This window comes from Ailuropoda melanoleuca, chromosome 2 (assembly GCF_002007445.2).
Source record: "Ailuropoda melanoleuca isolate Jingjing chromosome 2, ASM200744v2, whole genome shotgun sequence".
NCBI lineage: Eukaryota > Metazoa > Chordata > Mammalia > Carnivora > Ursidae > Ailuropoda > Ailuropoda melanoleuca.
In genome coordinates, this window is record NC_048219.1 from 86,331,068 (window position 1) to 86,354,242 (window position 23,175).

Genomic DNA, 23,175 nt, shown 5'->3' on the forward strand with positions numbered 1-23,175 from the left:
TCTACTAAAATAAAATAAAATAAAATAAAAAAATAAAATAAAATAATAAAATAAAATAAAATAAAATAAAATTAAAATAAAATAAATAGCTTCTACACAGTGAAGGAAACAATCAAAACTAAAAGGCAGTCTACAGAATGGGAGAAGATACTTGCAAGTGACATATCTGATAAAGAATTAGTTTTTAAAATCTATAAAGAACTCTTCAAACTCAACACCCAAAAAACAAATAATCCAGTTAAGAAATGGGCAGGGGCGCCTGGGTGGCACAGCGGTTAAGCGTCTGCCTTCGGCTCAGGGCGTGATCCCGGCATTATGGGATCGAGCCCCACGTCAGGCTCTTCTGCTATGAGCCTGCTTCTTCCTCTCCCACTCCCCCTGCTTGTGTTCCCTCTCTCGCTGGCTGTCTCTCTCTCTGTCGAATAAATAAATAAAATCTTTAAAAAAAAAAGCCTTTAAAAAAAAAAAAGAAATGGGCAGAAGACATGAATAGACACACCGCTCAAAGAAGACATCCAGACAGCTAATAGACACCTGAAAAGATGCTCAAAATCACCCATCATCAGGGAAGTAACAAATCAAAATGATGAGATACCACCTCAAACCCGTCAGANGCCTTTAAAAAAAAAAAAAGAAATGGGCAGAAGACATGAATAGACACACCGTTCAAAGAAGACATCCAGACAGCTAATAGACACCTGAAAGGATTGCTCAAAATCACCCATCATCAGGGAAGTAACAAATCAAAATGATGAGATACCACCTCAAACCCGTCAGAATGGCTAAAATTAACAACACAGGAAACAACAGGTGTTGGCAAGAATGCAGAGAAAGGGGAACCCTCTTGCACTGTTGGTGGGAATGCAAACTGGTACAGCCACTCTGGAGAACAGTAGGGAAGTTCCTCAAAAAGTTAAAAAAAAGAACTACCCTACGATCCAGCAATTGCACTGCTAGGAATTTACCCAAAGGATACAAAAATACAGATTTGAAGGGGTACGCGCACCCCAATCTTTATAGCCGCATTATGAATAATAGCCAAACCATGGAGATAGCCCAAATGTCCATCAACTAATGAATGGATAAAGATGTGGTATATATATTTACAATAGAACATTACTCAGCTATCAAAAAAAAAAAATCTTGCCATTTGCAATGATGTGGATGGAGCTAGAATGTATTATGCTCAGTGAAATAAGTCATTCAGAGAAAGACAAATACCATGTGATCTCACTTATGTGTGGAATTCAAGAAAGAAAACAGATGAACATATGAGAAGGGAGAAAAGAAAAAAAGGAGAGAGAAAAACAAACTATAAGAGAGTCTTAATAGAGAACCGAGGGTTGATGGAGGGAGGTGGGTGGGGGATGGGCTAGATGGGTGATGGGCATTAAGGAGGGCACTTGCTGTGATGAGCACTGGATGTTGTATGTAAGTGATGAATTCTACTCTAGACACCAATATTACACTGTACGTTCACTAACTAAAATTCAAATAAAAATAAATTAAAAATAAAAAACATAACAAATGAACAAATAAAAAGCAGAATCAGACCCATAAAAATAAAATAAACTATGGAACTGCTTGAGATCAGATGAGAAATGGTAGAGAAAAGATCTAAGGACTAAGCCCTGAGATACTCCAACATTCGGAGATTAGGAAAAGGTAGATTCAGCAAAAATTAAGAAGTTGAGAATTTGGAGGAAAACCAAGAGCGTATTTGTCATGGAAGCCAAATGAAGAAAATATTCTTCATGACTGCTGATGAGAAGCTGAGTAAGACTGGAAATTGGCTATTGGATTTAGCACTCAGAGGTCGCTGATGATGTTGACAAAAGCTGTTTCCACGGAGTGGTGGGGTGAATACTTAATCACAGTTGGTTCAAGAGAGAAAGGAAATGGAAGAATCAGAGATGGCAAGTATAAACAACTCTTTTGATAAGTTTTGTTGTGAAGGGGAAATAAAGTAGCACAGTAGTTCAAAGATGTGGGAAAAAATTTTAAGACAGGAGATTTTACAGCATATTTGTATGCTATTGGGAATAATTAAGGTAGGAAGATGAAAGTAACAATGCAGAAAAAAGATAATTGTAGGAGTCAGTGCAAAGGTGGAGGTTGATCTTAGATAGGAGTGGGAATGGCTCATTCTTAGTAACGGGAAGGAAAGTCTTATGGGTTAAGAGATTTGGTGGTGGTTGGGGTGAAGGTGATATGGAATTCTCTTCTGGTTGTTTTTACTTTCTTAGTGAGATAAGAAATATAATGATTAGAGTGAGGATGGAGAGGGGACAACAGCGGTCAAAGATGGAAAGACGTGGATAGACTGAAACAGTAAACAGGAGAGACATCTAGAACTTAACTGATTAGACACAGGAAAACGTAAGAGGAAAAGATAAGGATAGGTAACTGGTTTAGCAACTGAGTAGTTGATGGAGGTGTCTTTCATTCAGATACAGAAGGCTGAGGAAAGAGCAGGTCAGAGAGGAGAGAGGGGTTTGATTCTGATGTGGAAAATTCTGTGCCTCTGGGACATCCAAGTGGTCATGAGTGTCTGAAGCTCAGATGAAAACAACTTCAGCTAAAGAAGTAGGTCTGGGAATCATCAGCATAAAGATGGCTGGACGTGGAAAGGTTTTTTGACTGCTATTTTCCCTAAGAGACTGGTGGTTTGAGATCAGAGCAAGTTTGAAAGAGCTTCTGGGGAAGAATGACAAAATTGACAAGGATAAGGAAATAGGTGGACCATCAGGTACCTTTGGGGGCCCAGTTAAAGGTGGAGTTCTTATGCTGAGAGTTGTTCCAGCCTGCCACTGCAGAGCCCTCATCCTTGCTCCAGGAGCTCCAGCCACCAGAAGCCGAGAGTCTGTCCTGTATCTTCCAGCTGGGTCTCCACGGCAGGGCTCCATCTCACCCACCAGCAATGTCCCCTGACCTCCAAGCTTACCTTTTACCTACACACAACACCCTTTCCTCCTTGCTTATCTGGTTAACTCTCACTCACCTTTCCTACTCAGATCAGGACGGAAACTCTCTAAAAGGCTTCCTAAATTGCTCCACCCTGGTCCCTGCCAGCTGGGGCTGGGGGTTTCCTGTCTGTACCCAAATAGCCCTGATACACTTTATCACAGAATGAAACATACTGCATTGCCACCATTGACTTATCTGCCTCGCCCACTCGGCTAAAACAACTTCAGGGCAGAACCTTTTCACTTTTATAATTCCCACTACTTAGGAGGTGCTCAGTATATGTTTGTGAAATGAAGACAGGGAAAGAGAACTCAGGTCCCAGACCAACACAATTCTGTAGGGTCATGCTGTCCCCAGCCTGCATCATGTAAGAGGCTTCTGGACACGGTAATCAAGCCACAAAATAGGAAATGCCCCTTTGGTCTCAACACCTCTCCTCCTTTCAAAAAGAGACCTCAGAATAACTACTGGAAGGAAATAAAACCCTTGTTAAAATACATTAACCCTTATGTATTCCCCAAACATGACAGCCTTCCCCAAACATGACAGCCAGAGGCAGGGCGTAAAGGCATTTATTGAAAAACCAGCACATCCTGTTTGTACAACAGTCACTCCCCATTTCCAAGTTCCATCACCTGTACTTGAGAGCAGAGTGCGTGGTATTTTTCTGGGCTCAAGGTATAAACCGAAATGGTGTTTAAGAACTTGTCCAGTGGACAGAGCCGGTCAGGGCAACCTTTTGGTACCTGCTCCTGTGGAAGAGACAAAATTCAGCAAGGCCACTGAGGACGCTGGCCTGCTATTTTCACCTGTGCCCAGAGGTCTGAGAGGCTTCAACCCGATGGTGTGCGCGCACGCACTTAACAGCCAAGAAGGCCCCGCCAGCCGGTCAGCTTCCAGAGTAGGAGCACTGTGCCCTGCTTGTGACAGTCACTCAAGAACTGCTTGTTGAACTGCCTGGGGAGACCCAGTCACATCATACCCCTAGGCTGGGAGGGGACAGGTCTAATCACTGCGGGACGCTCTAGCGTCTGCGCTGGACAGCAACCTGTGGAAGCAGCCGAGGCCCCACCAGCACTGATGACTCACACTGCCTCCCAAAGGCACCACCATTAATTTTCAAAACAGGCCTCCCAGTCAGGATCTTACATCCTGACAGAGACGCTCAGGGGAAGAGGAGGGTGGTCCTGTTTCTAGAAGGAGTCCGCAGCAGGACGTGCGACAAGGCCCAAGTCCCAGCCTGCCACCATATTTCCTGTTCTGCCTTATCTCTGGGTCATGGCTGTGAGCCACACCATCGGATCCAGAGAGCTGACTGTACCAAGGCGACTCCACTGAGCCTGAGGAGGGAGACTTGGTGCTAAACCAGGTGGGTGGGGTGCGAGGGAGGGTGCCTAGCTACCACCCAATTGCACCTCATAGGTCTTACCTCCCCGCGGTAATACAGCTGCACAAACCACTCCTTAGATTCCCGGTGCTGGTAGAGTTCCATGGTCAGATCAACAGCAAATGGGGGCCATTTGTGGTCAAAAATCCCCAGGGTGATTAGGAGAGGTAAGAGGGTCACATCATGAGCTGCGTAGAGGTACAGCTTTCTGCAAGGAGAAAAGAGTCCACAGTCCTTCACCTCAGGACTCTGGAGGCCAGGACACTGTCTGCCTCCTTTGAGTAAGAAACCAGGTGACATCCAGAAGTCAGTCAGCCTGCTATAAAACTCCTCTGAAGGAGATGGTAGGGGGAAACCTTATTCCCACCCCCATGTTTTCATGAGGAGGGATCACCACTGGGGTAGCTCTCCTGGTCCCTTCCTGCCCACCTGCTTGCCCACCCCCCCCACTCACTCCTCCCTGGGTGACCTCTAAAGTAGAAACCAAGCGTGTACGGCTTGGCCCTACCTCCCCTCTCTCCTTGGGATCTGCCTGCCTGGGGCAAATGTTCTTCCTACGCTCAGCCGTGCGATGAGTTTAGTAGAGCACGCTCTCCTCCTCGTTGGGAGGCTTGCAGTTTGGGGGAATTAAGTTCATTTCAAAGGAATATTAAGAAGCCTGTTTGGCCTTCAACATATGCTCCAAACGGCTTTCATCAGTAAGGAAGGTGCCATTTTAACCTATACGTGCCTGCCCTGTACCTATCTCTGAGGAAAGATCGAGGATTTTATGTGCTCACTCCTCAGCTAGAAGAGCAGCACTAGTATTCTATGATACAAGGTCGAGGGGGGCAAGGTGGCCAGGACCAGTTAGAGATGTGCCGTCACTGCAGGTGCTGCGGAGACGGAAGGGCGCTGGCTCAATCTCTGTTATAAATCTGGCCCGAAGCTCCTGAATATCCCTATTTCCCCTCCCAGCCCCTCCGGTTCTCACACGCGTGAACTTCTAGCTATCGTACAATCTCTCTCTAAAGAAGGCAGCCTACAACCGTGCTTCTCCAATAGTGGGGTGCACACAGACCCCCTGAGGAGCTTATTAAAATGCAGATTCTGATGCAGTGAGTCAGTCAGAAGCTGACCAGCTCGCAGGCAGTGCTGAAGCTGTCCACCCGCAGGGCACACTCTGCTCGGCAAGTGCGGGGCACATCGCACGCCAAACCCGTGCCCCGCACTGGGGCTCCAGGCACTACAAACGGGGCGATGGAGGCGCAGGACCTACTTCCAAAGTTTAAAAATGCCAGGTGGATGTCACACCCTTCTCTACGCTCAGTGAGGGTGTTCGAACTGAACAACCTATTAAGCCGTTGTATCAGTGTGACGTCATAATTAGCTACTCTTTCATACATGTTCAGCTAGTAAAATAAACAATTACATTAATTAACTAATTAAGCGTTCTTTCTTGCTAACATAAAATTTCAAACCATGGTAGGACAGGTGCATCAGGAAGAAAGGTTAACAATGTTGTGAACGTCTTTGGGACCCATGGCCTCTTAACTCCATTCGGTCACTGTCAGCCTGGTTGTTGCCCCTCTAAAACCTGGGTTCCCTCCCCGCAGCCAGAGCCCCCCTGCCCTCAGCCGCACAAAGCAGAGCTGCTGCGGCAGGTACCTGGTCTTGCCGGGTGGAGTGGCAGGGTCCACGACGTTCAGCAGGTTGCTCTCCAGGATATGAAGCAACGGGCCCACAGCCATCTGAAGGCTTTCCCTGTGGCAAGTGAACAACACTGAAGCAGCCAGCGGGCACTGGCACACAGGAAGGGCAGGCTGGGCCTGCTCCCTGACCTCAGGAGCCCAATCAGAGCTGAGAAGAAGACAAGCAATGCGTGAGGGACAGCGACAGGCAGGAAGGGGAGAAACGGCACCGCCTGCAGTTTGAGGGCCCTCTGTGCACAAAGACTTGCACTACAAAAGCACCAGCGTATGCCCCGGTAAGAACACACCTGCGATGGGACTGGTAACTGGGATACGTCATGAAGAACTAGGCCTCCAGGAATAGAACAAAGCTGGGAAGGGCAGGGTCTAGTGATCTCCAGGAATTCCAGAAGGCCCTTAGAAAACTAATCAGGAGGAACAACATCCTAAACTCTGCTTCCCAGGTGCCAGCCCCTCTTCTTTGGAGTCTGGACTGTGAGGACGTGTCTGATCTATTTGGAGTAACGCACAGTTCAGCGGCAGCACTCGCAGGGCTGGCGCTGTGTCTCCACCACTTTCACCCCCGGGTTTGCCGCCTCAGGATCACAAGGGGGTTACTGCAACTGCGCGCCTGCCATCTCACGGTGCTAAACAAAGCAGGGAGCTGTGCCAGTGAGCGGCCAAAAGACTTGGTTTGGGTGCCTCTCACCTTTGATCAAAGAGGGGGAAAACACCTCTTCCAGAATTCCCAGAGCCCAATCATGGACAAAAGGGAGCAGGGTACTTAGGATGGCTTAGACCAATCTTTCTTTCATGGCAACTGGATAAATAAATGACCACCTTTGTAAGTCGAGGCATGTTGAAGCAATGGGTGAGGAGCAGGCAACCAATACCGTATGCAACATACACCTTCCAGAAGAATGTACGCAGGCCAAGCCAAGCTGGGTGGCACTGCATGTCCATCTAATTTGTCCTTGAAGAAACATCAGTTTTATGAAACCAGAGCTAACCGAAATGGGAAGAAGAATCAGATCTTGTTTAAAATGATTAAACTATAGCCATTGTCCAAATCCGACCCACTTGCCTGTTTTGTAAATAAAGTGTTATTGGAACATAGCTGCGCCCACTTGTTTGCATATCATCTGTGGCTGTGGTCATGGTACACTGGCAGAGAAGAGTAGCTGCAACAGATAATGCATGGGCTACAAAGCCTAAAATATTTACTAAATGTGTGTGGGGGCGGGAGGAGGACAGTGAGTGACAATTTAGGTCTACTGGGGCCACTTCAGGAACAGAGAGGGAAGGGGGCAAAGCATAGTGAGCAGAAGCAAACTGGGTGGCGTGGCTGGAACCTTCTGGATGCACTGACTCTGAGCGGGAGAAGAGCAGCCAGAGATTCTTACTCTTATGCAACAGGCCCTGCAAATTCTTAAAACATTAGCCGCTTTTTCCTCCCCAGGACTGATCCTCTATTTCCCGTCTCCTCCTCTACCAAGTTACCTATCCTGAGTGTAAGCCAAATGTTCTTAACCAATCAAAGAAAGGTGTTTTTTGTTCTAGTTGTTGTTGTTTTGTTTTGTTTTTAATTTGGTAAGAGAGAAACTCTCCGTTCTGGTAGGCAAGAAACAGACCTTCTAAAAACAAAACCCTAAGTCCCAGCAAAGTAAAAAACACAGGACTGACAGAAGATCTGGTCCAAGTCCTGGCTCTGCCACTTGCTAGCCATGCCGAGGTGAGACAGCCCACATCACTCAGGTCCAGTTTCTTCGGCTCTAAAGCCAGGACTTGGACGAGGTCAAGGATAATGACACCTCCCTCATAGTGAGCACAGGGAAATGACTTGTAAGTTGTAAACTGAAGAACCAAGTGAGCAATCATTTTTCGTTCATCAGCTCTCCCCACCCAAATCCTTTGAAACTTAAAATGAAAGGGGGAAAAGTTAGTGATTAAGAGAAACTCAGTTGAGTGGTAGCTCCTGGTTCTGTTTAACAGCAAACGAAGTCCCAGGTCACCAGACCCAGCTCCAGAAGTGTAAGGACAGAGGGCTGAATCCATTCCCTAGGCCCGCAGAACCTGGTGATTTCTACCTCAGCACATGTAAAGACCCAGCTGGCAGGTGTGAGCAGGCCGGGTGAACCTCTTCCCCACATACTGAGAGGCCTGGCCAAGCGTGACTTGATGCCAGCAGCTGGAGAAGCTCCTCACCTGTCTTCCCTGTGCATGACGTACAAGGCTGTGTCCACAGCTCTCTGCTCAATCATCCGTGCAAATGTCTTCAGTGTGGGGCAGCTCGGGAGGCTGTGCACCTGAAAGGACCACGGGGACGGTTTTACAAAGAAATGCTTCTCGTTCACAGAGCCTGGCAGCTCATCAGCTGCCACAGAGCCTTCAGGGGCCTGTCTTCTCCCAGGGAGGGCCTGAACAGCTCAAAAAGCTACATCCCCAAGGCCCTTTTGAAGCAATTCCTAGAGATCTGAAGGCCCAGGGGAGAAAGAAAAAAAAAAAAAGCTGTTTTCCCTCCCTTTCTGATGGCTCCCCACCCACTTCGAAATGATAAACATTTGTATTTTTTAAAACCATAAAAAATAAGTAAATAAAATACAGAGTAAGGAATTCATAAATTTCTACATGACTTTCATTTTCCCCAAAATGGATTTCTAAAAAGTATGCCGTGTAAATACTTTATATAAACCCTCATCTCGTAACCTTACATCTATTTGACCCATAAGCACAGGGCATTTCTGCCTTCAGGGCACACTGTCATCCTGACAAGGGAGGGAAGGAGGATCCAAGTACACTGCACCTTTGCAAGTCTGGCTTTTGAATCTAGAGAAGGCTTTCCCATTGTGTGGTCTTCAGTATTTATTAGATAAAAAAGATTCTATGGCTAAATAAGTTTGGGGGAAATAGATTTAAAGATTGACCAACTTTCTTTACTTAGATACTTTAATATGCTGCTGTGCATACAGACTCTCCAAAAAGTGATATAACAGGGATTCTAAAACTATTATTAGACAACAATCCCCCCCACCCATCCCCCACCCCTGCCTGCCCACAATACACATCACAGGTATTCTGAAGAATATGCCTCAAGAAATTCTGATCTAGAGTTAAATATCCATGCGTCTAACCAAGTAAGGAGTCCTCCCTGATTGTGGCCTATCCCTCAGTTCCCACAGCCATTCCCCCTCTAAGTCCTACCACAGCTGCCTCCACCCACTCCCCTCTACCCAGTTCTAACTCAGGAGCCTTCTTACCCCCGGCTCCCCCACCCCCAGGGCTAGAGGACGACAGTCATCCAACCTGCTCAGCAGCCATATTGTCAAAGAGGCTGAGGAAGTCGATTCCATCGTTACTGGTGATGCCCATCCCTTCCTTCACCTTTTGCAAATCCTCGGAGATTCCTGGCTGCAAAGAGGCAGCCTGCCTCCGGCCTCTGCCAAAAAATAAAAAGCAATCCCATATATTGTATAGTAACATACAGTTTAAAAAGTGCGTCTCATTCATCTTTTGGGATCTCATTCATTCCTCAATAACAAGATACTGGGGTTAGTTGGTATTAGTCCCAACCTACACATGAGTCAACTGGGGCTCTAGGAGTTCAAATGACATGAAAGTAAGTTAGCAGATACCAGGGCTAGAATAAAAGCCTCAATTTCCAGATTCCACTCTAGCATTTTCTTCTGTTATACCAAAAACATTACAACCATGGCCTAGGTCTGCTTGAAAACGACATTCTCTCTCTTCTGTGGCACACATACTATATAGTCTTCGTGTAGCCCGGAAATACCTGAACACTGAAAAGCACCATCAGCCCAAACCAATCTATTCTACAGGGCAGCAAATTAGTAAGAGAAGGAAAATCTTTGTCTTCTGCTTGCCCATCCGGATTTGTAGTTCGACCACTGGTTTAGCTTCCTCATCTTTAACTTAACCTGTCGGTGTTTTCTTCTGCCCCCTGAGAGCCCGCGATGGTCGAGGACAATGGTTTGTAAAGGCAAACCCCACTCAGGCTGTACATACCATCTCTCCAGCCCGGCATGTGGCTATTCCCGAGCTTGCTGTACCTTCACTATGAGCCTGCCACTGTGAACAAGAGTTTCTTCATTTCCTGGACAGCAATGTCAGGCCTTAGTGTAAAGCAATCCTTCCCACCCCTTACCCACAAACATGGCAAGCCTAGGCAGGCCCTGGGCTCAGGCAGAGTAGGCCAGCAAAAGTAAAGGGCTGTCTATCCCCCACTGGTGAGCAAGAACCCAGGGCAGTTACCTGGTTCTTTCCCGCAGGCTCCAGCAGTTTTGGTAGTTGGGGTACAAGACTTCTGAGCTTGCTTCATCAGCGTGGATGATGATGGGTCCTGGAAGGAAGGTGGGAGCACAGGCAGGAAGAGGCTTCAGCTTGCTCTTCCCAGCATCCCACCCCCTTCTTTTCTTGTCTGCTTCAGGAGACAGATCATCAAGGTTACTCCTTAAGGACAGCACCTGCCTTCACCGTGCCCTGGCCTTGCCAATAGAAGCTCTCCTATGGTCTGAGAAAGGGAGAAATCGAGTAGCAGCCTCCTGTATCTGTTCTACTGAGCCATATATAGACTAGAGCCGGCACAGACCTGGATCAGACTGGCCCTTTTCTGACCCATTCCAAAAGATTCCTGCCTTAAGGCACTACCAGCATTTGGGCATTCTAACAATGAATGGGCTATCCCTGACTCTATCAGAACTAGGTGACTTTCTCGCTTTTCAAAGCCCAATCCTACAGACCAACATGGTGACTCAGCACATGACAGTCTAAGAAAGGTGACCACAAGGCCACTAGTTCTGTCAGCCTCACAGCCTTGCCCTAAAGGAAAGCCAGATTTTCAGATGAACTGCGAAAAGCCACACGTTAGGCTACAAACGATGTTTCTTATACAGTTGACCCTTGAACAACCAGGGGGTTAGGATCCCTGATTACTCCCACAGCTGAAAATCCTCGTATAACTTTTGAGTTCCCAAACACTTAACTACTAATAGCCTATTGACTGAAAGCCTTACTGATAAAATAGTTGACTAACCCATTTTTTATTTATGTATTATATACTGTGTTCTTACAATCGAGTGAGCTAGAGAAAAGAAAATGTGATTAAGAAAATCGTAAGGAAAATACATTTACAGTTCTGTACTGTACTTACAAAAAAAAAAAAATCGCATGTAAGTGGACCCATGCAGTTCAAACCCATGTTGTTCAAAGGTCAACTGTATACCTCACAGTAGCTCGCTACTGCTCAGAGCTTACAGGTACCTTTATCCCCTCCCATCAAGGTGCTCTAACACCTTCCCAGGCTTTGCTCTGTGCCAGACATGGCAAGGGCCTGTGGTAGCTCCCCTTTCTATACAACTCGAGCCTGACCTCTGATGGCAAAAGAAAGAGCTTCTATCAGCAGCTCTCTGGAATTCACTGAGGTCAGTATGTGGGGTGATTAGGTGAATCTAAGCCCCAAAGAGCTATTGCTCTCAAACAAATTGTTCATAGTCAAAACTCCAGCAGCACATGGTAACTTTACCCTAATATCAAAATTCACAGACACACTTTGTTGATCATGATCAGAGGGCCTCTCCAAATACATGTGTCCGCTAAGCAACAGAGCATAAAGGTGAAGAGTATGGATTCTGGAACCAGACTGCCAGAGTTTGAATCCCTGTTCTACCGTTTACCAGCTTTGTGTCCCTGGAAAAGTCATTTAGCCTCTCTGTGCCTTAATTCGCTTACCTGTAAATTAGGGATATTACCTACATCATAGGGTTATTAAAAAGAATTAAACAAGTCATGGGGCGCCTGGGTGGCTCAGTCGTTAAACGTCTGCCTTCGGCTCAGGGCGTGATCCCAGGGTCCTGGGATCGAGCCCCACGTCAAGCTCTTCCACTGGGAGCCTGCTTCTTCCTCTCCCACTCCCCCTGCTTGTGTTCCCTCTCTCGCTGGCTGTCTCTCTCTCTCTCTCAAATGAATAAATAAAATCTTTAAAAAAATAAAAAGAATTAAACAAGTCAGTATATACAAAGCTATTACAAAAAGGTTTGGTACGTGGTCAAATTAGAGTCCCAGGATGTTTGGGTCCAGTGGCTAGTGATGATACCATTTCCCTCCCTGTGGGGAATGTGGGGCAGTCTCAGTCTGGGACCTGCCCATAGGTCAGGCTGCCTCCAAGAAACAGCTTTCCTACTCCAATCACACTTTTGGTTTTTCTGAGGAGAGGACATTTGCCTTTTAGAAGCTGGGCAAGTGAAGAGCTTTCAGAAGGCCAGGCACTGTGGATTTTTCCAGAGCTCAGGGGCTCCGAGCAAAGAAGGGGCAACCCGCTCTGTTTGCTTTATGTCACTTAGACACATTGTTTTGTGTTCAGCAGCCAACTTTAGCCAGAATTAGCAGCTGTACCCAACGCAGAGTGGGGTAAGGCCAGCCTCCTCTGGCCTGGAGGTTTCTATTATTTTACGTAGCTTATTCTTCTAAAGGCTGATTGAAATTTTATATCTATTTGAGATACTGATAAAGAAGCGAAGCAAGAACCTTTGCCTCATGACACCATTTTAGTATTTTAATATTGGTGAGGTCATGTTGATATGAAACTCAGACTGGCAATTAAATGTAAATTTGAATCAAGTACAAACGACAAAATACAGTTCCATTTGATAGTCAAAGGGCGTCAATACATGAGATCCATGAGGGAAAATAATAAATGTGGTCCTTAGTGGGGAAAGGTTGGGTACCATTAGCTGCGATCACTCACTGGTTGAAAATGTCAAAACCCGGGGCGCCTGGGTGGCACAGCAGTTAAGCGTCTGCCTTCAGCTCAGGGCGTGATCCCGGCGTTATGGGATCGAGCCCCACATCAGGCTCCTCTGCTGTGAGCCTGCTTCTTCCTCTCCCACTTCCCCTGCTTATGTTCCCTCTCTCGCTGGCTGTCTCTATCTCTGTCAAATAAATAAATAAAATCTTTAAAAAAAAAAAAATGTCAAAACCCAAACTCACTAGACTTTCCCAGTGAGGAAAGGCTGAAGAGAATACTGTTAATACCACCAGGGTCATGCTGTGGATTATCACCAAGACCGAAGCAATAGCAGCAGTCTTGGGTCCCAGTTAAGTGTCCCTCCAGCCCTCCTTCTTTTCAGCAGTGTCTCACCTAAGCAAAAAGCCCCAATACTGTTCACAAGACCTGGCCAGGGCTGCCTCATGCAGCCTGTGTAGAAGCTTAAGAGGAGAAGTCAGGAGCCAGAGGCACGGCAGAGTGGCCGGCGCCTTGCTGCAGATATGGACGTCAGGGCGGCAAGGGCAGCGGAAGGCCAGAAAAGGGAGGGTTCACTAGAGTAGGTACAGCATGGAAGCCACATGTGCCGGAGAAGAGAAACCAAAGGAACAGGCACCAAGAAAGAGGGACGGGAGGGCTTTGGAAGTAAGAAGAAAGCTCCTCTGGGATAGGGGCTGACTTCTAGACTCCAAACTCGAACCTTCTTTCTGACATTGGAAAAGGCCAGCCAGCAAACACCGGGTAGACTCCAGATTCCGATATATATTAGTGGAACGGACACTGGAAAAAAAAAAAAAAAAGGTAGAGACACTCATAAAAGGAACATTCAATTATATATACTACCTTATCCCACAGAGCAGCTGGGAGGCTTTATGATCATGTAAGGGGAGCTATGGGGCTGGGAAGAATCTTTTCTCTCTCTGGGGGATGGCTGCCCCAAGGTACCCGAAGCCAATGAATGTCACCTCCATTGACATTCCCGATTATATAAGGGAAACTGCCCCAAACTATGTTGGGTGAGAATGGCAACCGTCGGGGGCGGGGGCAGTACAGGTTTCCTCATGCTCAAGACCTTAAACTGGGTGCAACATCCCTTTTTCAAGTGACTCACAAGACTTCCAGTGAATTGAAGGTTGGTGAAAGAAAGGGGATGTCCTCCACATAGTTCTTCCTCAGCCTCTCTCCTAGGGCAAACATCTGCTGCATGCCCACGTTGGTCAGCTGTCCAGTAAACATGCCCCCCTAATGTGGGGCAGAAAGATAGAACAGAATGAAAATACCTCACAGCCTGCTAAACTCAGCCCAGAGAAAACCAAGGATACTTTACAGTGGGCTTCCCAGAGGAGGGAAGCATTGCTCACCTTCAGTTTGGTTTCACGGTATTGAGAGTCCAAAGGAGAATGTGGTTTCGGGCTACCAGCTAGATTGGTGACAGTGTAATCAAACTGAGTTTGGGGTGGGACCTCTAATAGCTGAAGATTCCACTCTGCCTGTTGTGACCACAAAAAACAACACATTGTTTAGAAGGTTCTTGAAACTCAGAGCAGTAATATCTAGCAGCACCTGGAAGACATAGCTAGAATCACCCACAACTTTCCCATGGGAAGGAAAGAAAGAAACTTTAACTCCAGCTCCAATTAAGAGAAGAAAAGACTGTAATTTATTATTCCAGGCGTCCTTAGCCCAAGTCCCCTTATCGCTCCACTAGTACTCACTGTTAAGATGTCGCTCTGGCACTAAGCCCAGACTGCAGTCAAGGGGAGAAATGGCCAGAATGCCTGGCCTGCAAACACTTGGTGAATGAATGAATGAATGAGCGAACAAATGAACGAGTATAATATAATTTCAGTGAGCATACACATGCAAGAAGTTTTTAGGAATTGACCTGTAGGTTTCTACGCCTCCCCGCCCTTAAGGGCTCTACTTCATGTCCCTTGTAACTACCACCTATTTCCCTTCCTTTCATCCCATCTCTCAAACAAGCAGCTGCCCCCTAAGAAACCTTCACTTCTTCACCACCTTCCTTTTCTCCTTGCAATCCGGCTCCTGCTCCACTGTAATGGCTTCGAAACATCACGAGTAGCCGCAGGTCTCAGAGCTCCACTGCCCACGAAACTCTTAACACTCATTGAGTCAGATGTGACGACTTCAATTTTAAAAACAAAAGTCTTTTCTTCTTCCCATATACAAGCTTCTCTTCCCAACATACTGTCACTCGCAATGATACCACAATTCTCCTAGGCCCCAAAACTCAAACCTCTGACTTTCCCCAACTGCTCTACCAGCCATGCACTAAACTCTGTTCATCACTGGCTAGAAAAAAAGTCACTCCCAAAGGTCCTTCTTTTATCTCACTGTCAGAGTGTAATTACAGAGTCTTATTACACAGATTATCCCCCCTCCCCACCCATGAATCTTGCTAAGCCATTTTCACCATATCAATAGCTTTTTCCTAGTGTTTAAGAGATAAGCACCCGGCCTTCCAGGACGTCTTGGCTCAGCTCCTGTCCCCAGCTGTACTGGCACTCTCCTCTGACCTCCCCTCCCCAGACCAGACCATGCCCATTGCTCCTCTGCATCGTCTTTTAGCTTGCTTCCCTTGCTTGGAGGGACTCCTGTCCCTACTGCCCATCCAATTTCTCTTCAAGGTCCAATGATAGCTCAAGTCTTACTTTCCATCAGTGACTACTCCAGCGTTTAGTGGGTTTTTCTTCTCATCTGAAGTCCTACAGCACTTAAAATCACAAGAATAATATTTAACTCAATTCCCCATTACTTTGTTTTGTTTTAAAACTAACATTTGAAAACTTACTATGTCTTGGTCCCTCCCAGAAATATCCCAGGAGAGCACCACTGGGAATCCCAGGTTCCTTTCACACAAAGGAAGCCCTCCATTTTTTCAAAAGGCATTGTCTCACTCCCACCTGCAGCCAGTCCCCCAAACCCGAGCCTCCTCCCCCAGGGGTACTACAGCGACTGATATCAGAAGACTGAGTCTTCAGAGCACAGATCTTCTTTCCACTACCTTTTAATCATGGCTCCTTCTTTCAAAGTTCTGATCCTATAACTTCCCTGCATAAACCCTTCAAGGTCTCACAACTACATGATGGCCTCTGCCTCTCCCTCTCTCTCTCCTCACTGTTTCTTCCCTGTCCTACACACTGCCATACAACTGTGTCTCCTATAGCACCATCCTCACACTTCCTGGCCCTTCAACCTCATGTTTCTTCTACCTGAAATTTTCTTTTTCCTTTCATCTGGAAAGATTTCTGCTCATTCTACAAGATGGCTTAAATGTTCCCAGAAGCTGTGACCATGGCCCCATGCTCTCACAGCAGCCTCAGTGGCTCTTTTTGGTAGCCTTTACCAAATTGTGTTAGAAGAGCTCCTTTACTAGTCTGTCCTGCTCAGTAGTTCTGCTCTGGGAACAGAGATGGGGTTGTCGATTTTGAAGGCCCAGCAAAGGGCTTGGCACAGAGTGGGTACAATTAATGGCTACACCAATTTGCCAGACCTTGTGGAAGACAAAAGATGGAGGTAATAGGACCCTGCCTTCTCTGGGTTCTCAGGTCTGTAGAGACAGTGCACTATGAATGTAAATGATAGCAGCACTAAAACAGAAACCATGTGCTACAAAAACCAGATGAAGGTCACAGTAGTTCAAAAACAAGAAAGACCTTCTCTTCCGGCTGGGAATTCAGGAAAAGTTCCATGACAGGAATGGCCTTTGAAGTGAAGAGGATTTAGACAAGCAAAGACCTGGACTTGAGAGTAAGAGGTAGATAAGGAGAGGGTGGTATTCAGAATTCCAAGAATAGGCAGAAGTTTGAGCAAAGCAGAGACAGCGAAGAATGCATATAGGAAAGAAGTGGTTTGGTTTGCCTCAACCTGGGAGCAGTTTTCAAACTTTTTAATTAGCAAATACCAAACAGAATTTGACTTTAGATTTCCACATACAAAGGGAAAAACTGGAGCTCCTCCAGTTGAAGTAGGAGCGGGAATACAGAGCCCCAGCCACTCAGCATCCCCCAAGGCTACAGGCTCCAAAGGAATACTTTGAAAACCAGCAGCACAGATCATAATTGGAATGGGAAGACTGATGCAGAAGCCAATTTCAAGATGTCTGCAATAGAGCTGATGAGGGCCTTAGGCCTCCTCTTGGGCAGCAGGAATAGAAGGGACTTTTTCCTCTTGGTACCACTGATAGCTTTGTTTTTTAACATGAGTCTTCGACACCTATAAGTTATTTTCCAGCTTTTCTGTAACAAGAATAAAGGAGAAGGGAAAGTGCCCATGAGATGGGCTATGTACAAAAATCATAAGGAAAATTTAGTGACCCAATACCAAAAGGCGAGTAAGGGACTGAAAAAGCATCAAAAAGAAAGGAAGGAAGAGGGGTGGGGGAAGGAGGGAGGAAGAGAAAAAAAGAAATTCCAATACCAGAAAGTGGACACTAGATACTCCAATACTAGAAAGTGGTATAGCCATTCAGAAAGGCTAACTAGAAATCTGGTAAGAGAATTAAGTGCCTGCCAAAACTTATTTATTTATGTGGGAAATGCTTTACAAGTTTGAGTTCATGTGTGACCAGCTTTAAAAACTAGATTTTCCATTGTGCAGTGTGAGGACACAACCCTAAGGGTTTCTGGAAAGCAACTATGATCATGAAGAGTATGCCAAATATCAGGTTGGACATCTATTGAACTTGCTCCAACATTAACCTGGAGGACCAGTAATGCAAAAGCACTCCACAGGTAAGTGTAACAGCTAGGGGCCTGAGGATTTCTGGCTGCCCCTTTATCCTCACTGGGAAGCCAGTTCTTCAATGACAGGCCTGCCTGCTATCAAAGGTCAGAGACCTTCACTCCTTCTCCCCAAAAATCAAATCCAGGAAGGTCAATCACTTAAAAAAACTATTTGTGCTTTAGTCATAATTATCCTGATGAAGCCAGGAAGATTTTAAGACATTATAGCCACAAGACTAGCCAACTAAAAATGTTTTCCTACCTCAAATCCCTTCCACAAGAGTTTTGGAAATCCAAAATAGAAAAGGAGAGTCCCAAGATATAGCACTAATTACAAAAAAAAAAAAAAAAAAAAAAACANAGCAGCAGCCTTCAAGGGATCTCAAATGGTCTCCAGCAAACCCTGGGAGAAAGCTGCTGTAAAAATCTGTTCCCAACGATGTTGAGCTCTGTTATCCACTGTAATCCCAGTTACGGTGGTTCTCAAGTTCACCCCATTATCTGTTAAAATACAGAATCTCGGGCCTACCTCACATCTGCTGAATTAAGAGTCCTCATTTTAACAAGATCCCCCGGCGCTTTAATAAAGCACCATAAGTAGCGCAGTGCTACCAGCTGTGCTACACCACAGCCATCAGGGGCGTAAATGGAAGTTCCGGGGTGCCTTACACCCGGAGGGTACGAGGAGGAAAGGGGGCTAGGAGTATTAGCAAAGTCTCTGCTCAAGAGCTGGGGGAGGAACTGGCTACAGCAGTTTTCCCTTGGTCTGGACCCAGCTGTAATCCAGCTCAGTGACAGTGAAACTCCAAAGGTGAGTGTTCAGGGCGCCCGGGCCGGCCCGGGTCGACCACACGGTCCTTACCCCACCAGCCCCTGCCCAAGCCCACCTCTCACCTGCTCCTGCGGGAGCGGCTTGAGAGGGCTCCGAGCCCCGTGTCGGAACACGACCTGCACCATTTTCAACTCCAGCAGACTCCGGTCGACGGGATGCGGGCTGTCCGCCCTCCGCGGCTCGGCGCGGGCAGCCCGCCGCTGGTGGACACAGTAAGCCAGCGAGGTCAGGAAGCCCACGGGCGCCCACATGCGCACGCTGAACACACGACGGATCATGGTGGAAGCCCCCGGACGGCCCTCGGGGTGAGGCTGCAGCAGGAGAATACAAACTTTCCGCCCGCGCCGGGGCTCAGCGGCCGCCCCCAAGTTCCCGGGAGCCCGCGGGAGCGCACATGCTGCGACTCCCGGCCCTAAGGGAGACCCCAAGTGGGAGCGTAGGGGGAGAGGCGGAGGTGGGAGCAGCAAGGACTCCCTGGGAGTTTGAACTCGGGTCGGGGTTGGCCGCTCCCGCTGCAGACCCGGCAGGGGGAAGCTCAGCTCCTAATCTTTCACCCTCTAGGGAACCTTAAACTTGGAATCCAAGTTTGGCCTCCAGGTCTCCGAAGGGACGGGAACCAGCCCTGAGTTCTTCGGCAGCCGACTCCACGAACACAGATGACTAGATTCCACTTTTCTGCAAGCAAGCTCCCAACACCTCCTCACCCACCCAAAGGGCTCGTCCGAAGTGGACCCGCGCATAGGAGCATGGGAAAACGAGTCCCACGGTGACGCCTGTTTGGAGGCTTTGAGTTCGGAGAACTACGACTCCCACAAGGCTGCGCGCGGCGGGCCCCTCAGCTGGAGGTATTTCCTCGCCCGGGACAGTGGACCTCGTTCCTCAGCTCCAGTGGGCGCAAGTCTCCGGGACTGAGTGGCCAATGTAGTAGGAGTGAATCTGCCAGTTTCCCTGGCAGGTAGGGTAGGAAAAGTGAAGACTGGGGTAGAATTGGGTGGCAGAGGGGAGCAATTTAAGTCTACGGAGTGTAGGTTTCCTTGAAGTCCCGGGAGGTCGCTGAAACTGAGAGCCCAGACACCATCTTACTGAGTGATGACCATTTGCGAAGGGAGGCACTAGGCATTTTATATTTAATCTCCACTTACTATACTCCTTCTAAGTTTAAAGAGGCCTAAATTGTCGCAAACATGTAGAACTTTAAGCTCACTAATGTGTTTATTCACATCCATAGTATTTCTTGTGGAAAAATCCAGGTCTTGCCTGTGGGTGTTCCAGTGACTAAACACCTTGATTTACAACCCGTAAATTGGTCTGGTTTCTTTTGCATATAGGGTTACCCCAAGCCTATGTTTCAGATCTTTGCAACAGGACACAATGGAACCAGCTGTGTCTATCTGAAGGCAAAGGTCAAGTTGAGAGGAGGGACATTTGTGAGAAGAGTCTGAATATATGTGTTCTAACGAGTTCTTAAATCCTTCTAAATTCTAGTCCTGGATCAACCTGGACCAAACGTGAATATGACATAATTATGGAGTATGACTCCTCACCTGGGTCTAAACTTGTTCACCAAGCTAGAATGTTATGAATGCCCTACTGTGGGGGAAGGGTCATTTTGGAACACTACACATTGTCACAGTTTTCCCACTAGCCTAGCCCACGGATGGACTCACTCTTCAGAGTCTTACTGTGCATCCTGATGTGATTACAAACTGAAAGCTGTTTTTTTATAGCTTAAATAAGACATCTGGAGTGCCAGACAGCACTGCTTCAGAAACCGTGTGATGAAATGTAATCCCGGTGGTTGGAGAGAGCTGTTCTCCACAGTTCAGCAGAAACATGGTACAACTTTCGTGCTGAAGGGTCCTGAGCCCTGGGAGTTTGCCACATCGGAGCAGCTTCAAGGCAATGGAACGTTGGCATCTAGGTGTCAGTACCTTTGGCGGTAATCGACAGGCCACCCTAGGCTACACCCTGCACTGTGGCAGCCTCAGCATAGATTTGTCAAGCATATGAGCAGCATCTTTGACCTGCATGAGCGATAGCAGCAGCTTGTCTGGACAGGACACATATGCATGGTCGGGGTGACTGTGCTGGGGATGTCTCAGCAGCAGATCTCTGCAGGAAGCCAGAGCGGGTAAGGCTGGAAAATGACAGATTCCATGTGGTAGTTGAGAGTACTGTTTGTCAGCCCATATAAGATACTTTGGGAACCCTATAAATATTTAGTATGTGATGTATGGTGGTGCCAGTAGTGGTGGTAAACTGCAGTTTAAAGGAAAGGCTAGAAATCCTGAAATCATGCTCCGGGGACGGCGCCAGGAGAGGAGGGAGGAGGTGGATGAACTGAACTACTGTTGTGGTGCCCCTGCTTTTGCCCTCAGGCAGGGATAACTTGGAAAACCAGCCTTCTCCCACCAAACTGTGTGCAGAGGGTTGCATTTAAAATGATGCCAAAACTTGGTTTTAATCATGAGGTTAGATAAACAAGCACATTCACTGTTTTATCTGCGGTAGTGAGCACAGTGCCTGGCTTATAGTAAGTACTACATACATACTTGCTGAATGAAATTGTAGATATATGACAGGAATGTTGTTGAGGACATTGTCCGTTTTATCACTTTTTGCTCCCTATATAAATCTCCTGAGAAATTTCTTTTAGAGCAATGTGTTAGCATTAGAACAAGCATTAAAAAAATATGAAGATTACTTTTCCTTCATTTTTGCCTTAGTTGGCAGGAAGCTTGGAGCCTAATTTCAAACTAAACTACAGCAAATATTTAGGACCTAATGGCGAGTGTAACTGTGGTCTTTTCTTCCAGGGCATCACCGAATTGGAAGGAAGCAAAACTGGAGAAAGGGTCCATTAGGAAGCTGTTGCAGCATCCTGGGTGTGAGTTAACAGGAGAGAGAGGGAGGAAGGAGTCGAGGGTGACTCTTATGTTCCTGGCGTGGGCAGCTTGCTGAGGATGTTATTTACTTGGAAGGAGGTTGAGTGGAAGTTACCAAGGTAATTTTGAATATATATGTTATGAGTAACCTGTGAGGCATCTAAGTAGAAATGCATTCTGCACAATTGACTATGTGGGTCTGGAGCTCAAAATAAGTTGGACTAGGAATGTATACATGGGACTCCTCTGCACATAGCTATTAATTGAAACAACAGGCATGGGTAAGATTCATGGGGTGAGTGGGGAGAGTGGGGAGAGAGAAATCGGGGGCTTGGACAGGACTCTAGGAGCCCACCATTTAAGGGAAGGGCAGAGGGAGGGAAGCCTGAGAAGGAGAGTGGGAAGGAGCAGCACAGAGATGGGAAGAAAAGAGATATCAAGGAAGCCAAGAGAAGAAATGTTCCAAGATGGAAATAGACAGCAGTGTCAGAGGGAACTGAGAGGTCAAATAATGTACAGACTGAGTGTCCATTGGATTTAACAACAGAGTAATTTGGGGTCATTTTAATGAGAGCAGTTTCAGGGAAATAGTGGGGTGGAAATTAAATAGAAGTGGGCAGCAAATGGGCAGTCTGTAGACATCTTCAAAAAGCTTAGCTGAGAAGAGGAGGTGAATGAGTATAGTAGCTGGAGGTGTTTGGTTCACGAAATTAAGGGGAAATTGTCTTGACGATGGGAGAAGTTTGTACAGTTGACTCTTGAACAACACGGGTGTGCACTTACACGTGAATTTTTTTCAATAAATACAGTACTCTAAATGTGTTTTCTCTTCCTTGTGATTTTCTTAATAACATTTTCTTTTTTTCTAGCTTAACTTGATTATAAGAATATGGTACATAATACACATAACATACAAAATATGTGTTAATTGACTGCTTGTGTTATCGGTAATGCTCCTGGTCAACAATAGGCTATTAGTTAAGTTTTGGAGAAGTCAAAAAAGTTACAGATGGATTTTCGACTGCAGATTCTGGGAGGGAGGGACCCGAGCTCCTAACCCCATGTTGTCCAAAGATCAACTGTACATATGTTTAAATGTTGATAGAAAGAAGGCTCTAGATAAGGAGAGATTAAAAATATAAGAGATGGGATAATAGATCAAGTGAAGTGCTTAGGAGGGTAGGAAAAGATAAAAAATGAACTCAAACGTCATAGTTAGTCTCAGAGGAGAAAGTATGTATATTCCATGTTGACAGGAGGGAAAATAGAAAGACTAGGTATGAATGAAGTTACATCTATAGTGTGGAAATTAGAGGGGGGTTTTCTTTAATGGTTTCTTTTTTTTCTACAAAACCAATATGTGTGTAGGAGGGGTGCTGGGTTTGATGCTTTTGAAGATTTGAGGACTATGGGAAAGTGAAATATTCACAGTATATACAAGACTGGGTAATGAATAGATAATGAAACACCTCTCTCCAATTGCATGGCGCATCAGAATCACCTGGGGTGTTTGTTAGAGCGCAGGTTCCAGAGCACCAATGTGTCTTGCTAGATCGGGGTGGGGCTAGGACTCCACATTTTAAACAAGCATCCCAGGTGATTTTTTTTTAAAGATTTTTGTTTATTTATTTATTTGACAGAGAGAGGAGACAGCCAGCGAGAGAGGGAACACAAGCAGTGGGAGTGGGAGAGGAAGAAGCAGGCTCCCAGCGGAGCTGGGAGCCAGATTTGGGGCTTGATCCCAGGATTCTGGGGTCATGCCCTGAGCCACCTAGGCACCCCCCCAGGTGATTCTGATACAGGAGCTCTTCAGATCACACTTTGAGAACTACTGATAAAGAGTCTAGGAGGGCATTATTTTACTATGGGGGGATTTTTTTTTTATAAAAATGGAAGAAAATTGCCAGTGGA

The 23,175-nt window shown here is 46.4% G+C and overlaps 1 protein-coding gene and 2 long non-coding RNA genes across 3 annotated transcripts; 2 read left to right on the forward strand and 1 right to left on the reverse strand.

Moving 5' to 3' along the window:
- Nucleotides 1-3,521: 3,521 nt before the first annotated feature.
- ACP6 (acid phosphatase 6, lysophosphatidic) lies at nucleotides 3,522-19,126 on the reverse strand. The gene is made up of 11 exons (XM_034642918.1): nucleotides 18,946-19,126; nucleotides 18,442-18,690; nucleotides 14,164-14,292; nucleotides 13,914-14,044; nucleotides 13,503-13,582; nucleotides 10,294-10,381; nucleotides 9,328-9,460; nucleotides 8,230-8,330; nucleotides 6,002-6,097; nucleotides 4,397-4,562; nucleotides 3,522-3,719 (listed from the first exon to the last, which is right to left on the reverse strand). Exons 1-11 carry the CDS (start codon nucleotides 19,117-19,119, stop codon nucleotides 3,576-3,578), a joined length of 1,491 nt encoding a protein of 496 aa, XP_034498809.1. The 5' UTR covers nucleotides 19,120-19,126; the 3' UTR covers nucleotides 3,522-3,575.
- On the forward strand, nucleotides 3,718-7,140 carry LOC117796116. Its single transcript, XR_004620490.1, has 2 exons — nucleotides 3,718-4,336; nucleotides 5,950-7,140. It is a non-coding gene; the product is annotated as an uncharacterized LOC117796116 (long non-coding RNA).
- A 17-nt stretch (nucleotides 19,127-19,143) lies between the features above and the next one.
- On the forward strand, nucleotides 19,144-22,056 carry LOC117796115. Its single transcript, XR_004620489.1, has 3 exons — nucleotides 19,144-19,334; nucleotides 20,107-20,510; nucleotides 21,196-22,056. It is a non-coding gene; the product is annotated as an uncharacterized LOC117796115 (long non-coding RNA).
- Nucleotides 22,057-23,175: the final 1,119 nt, after the last annotated feature.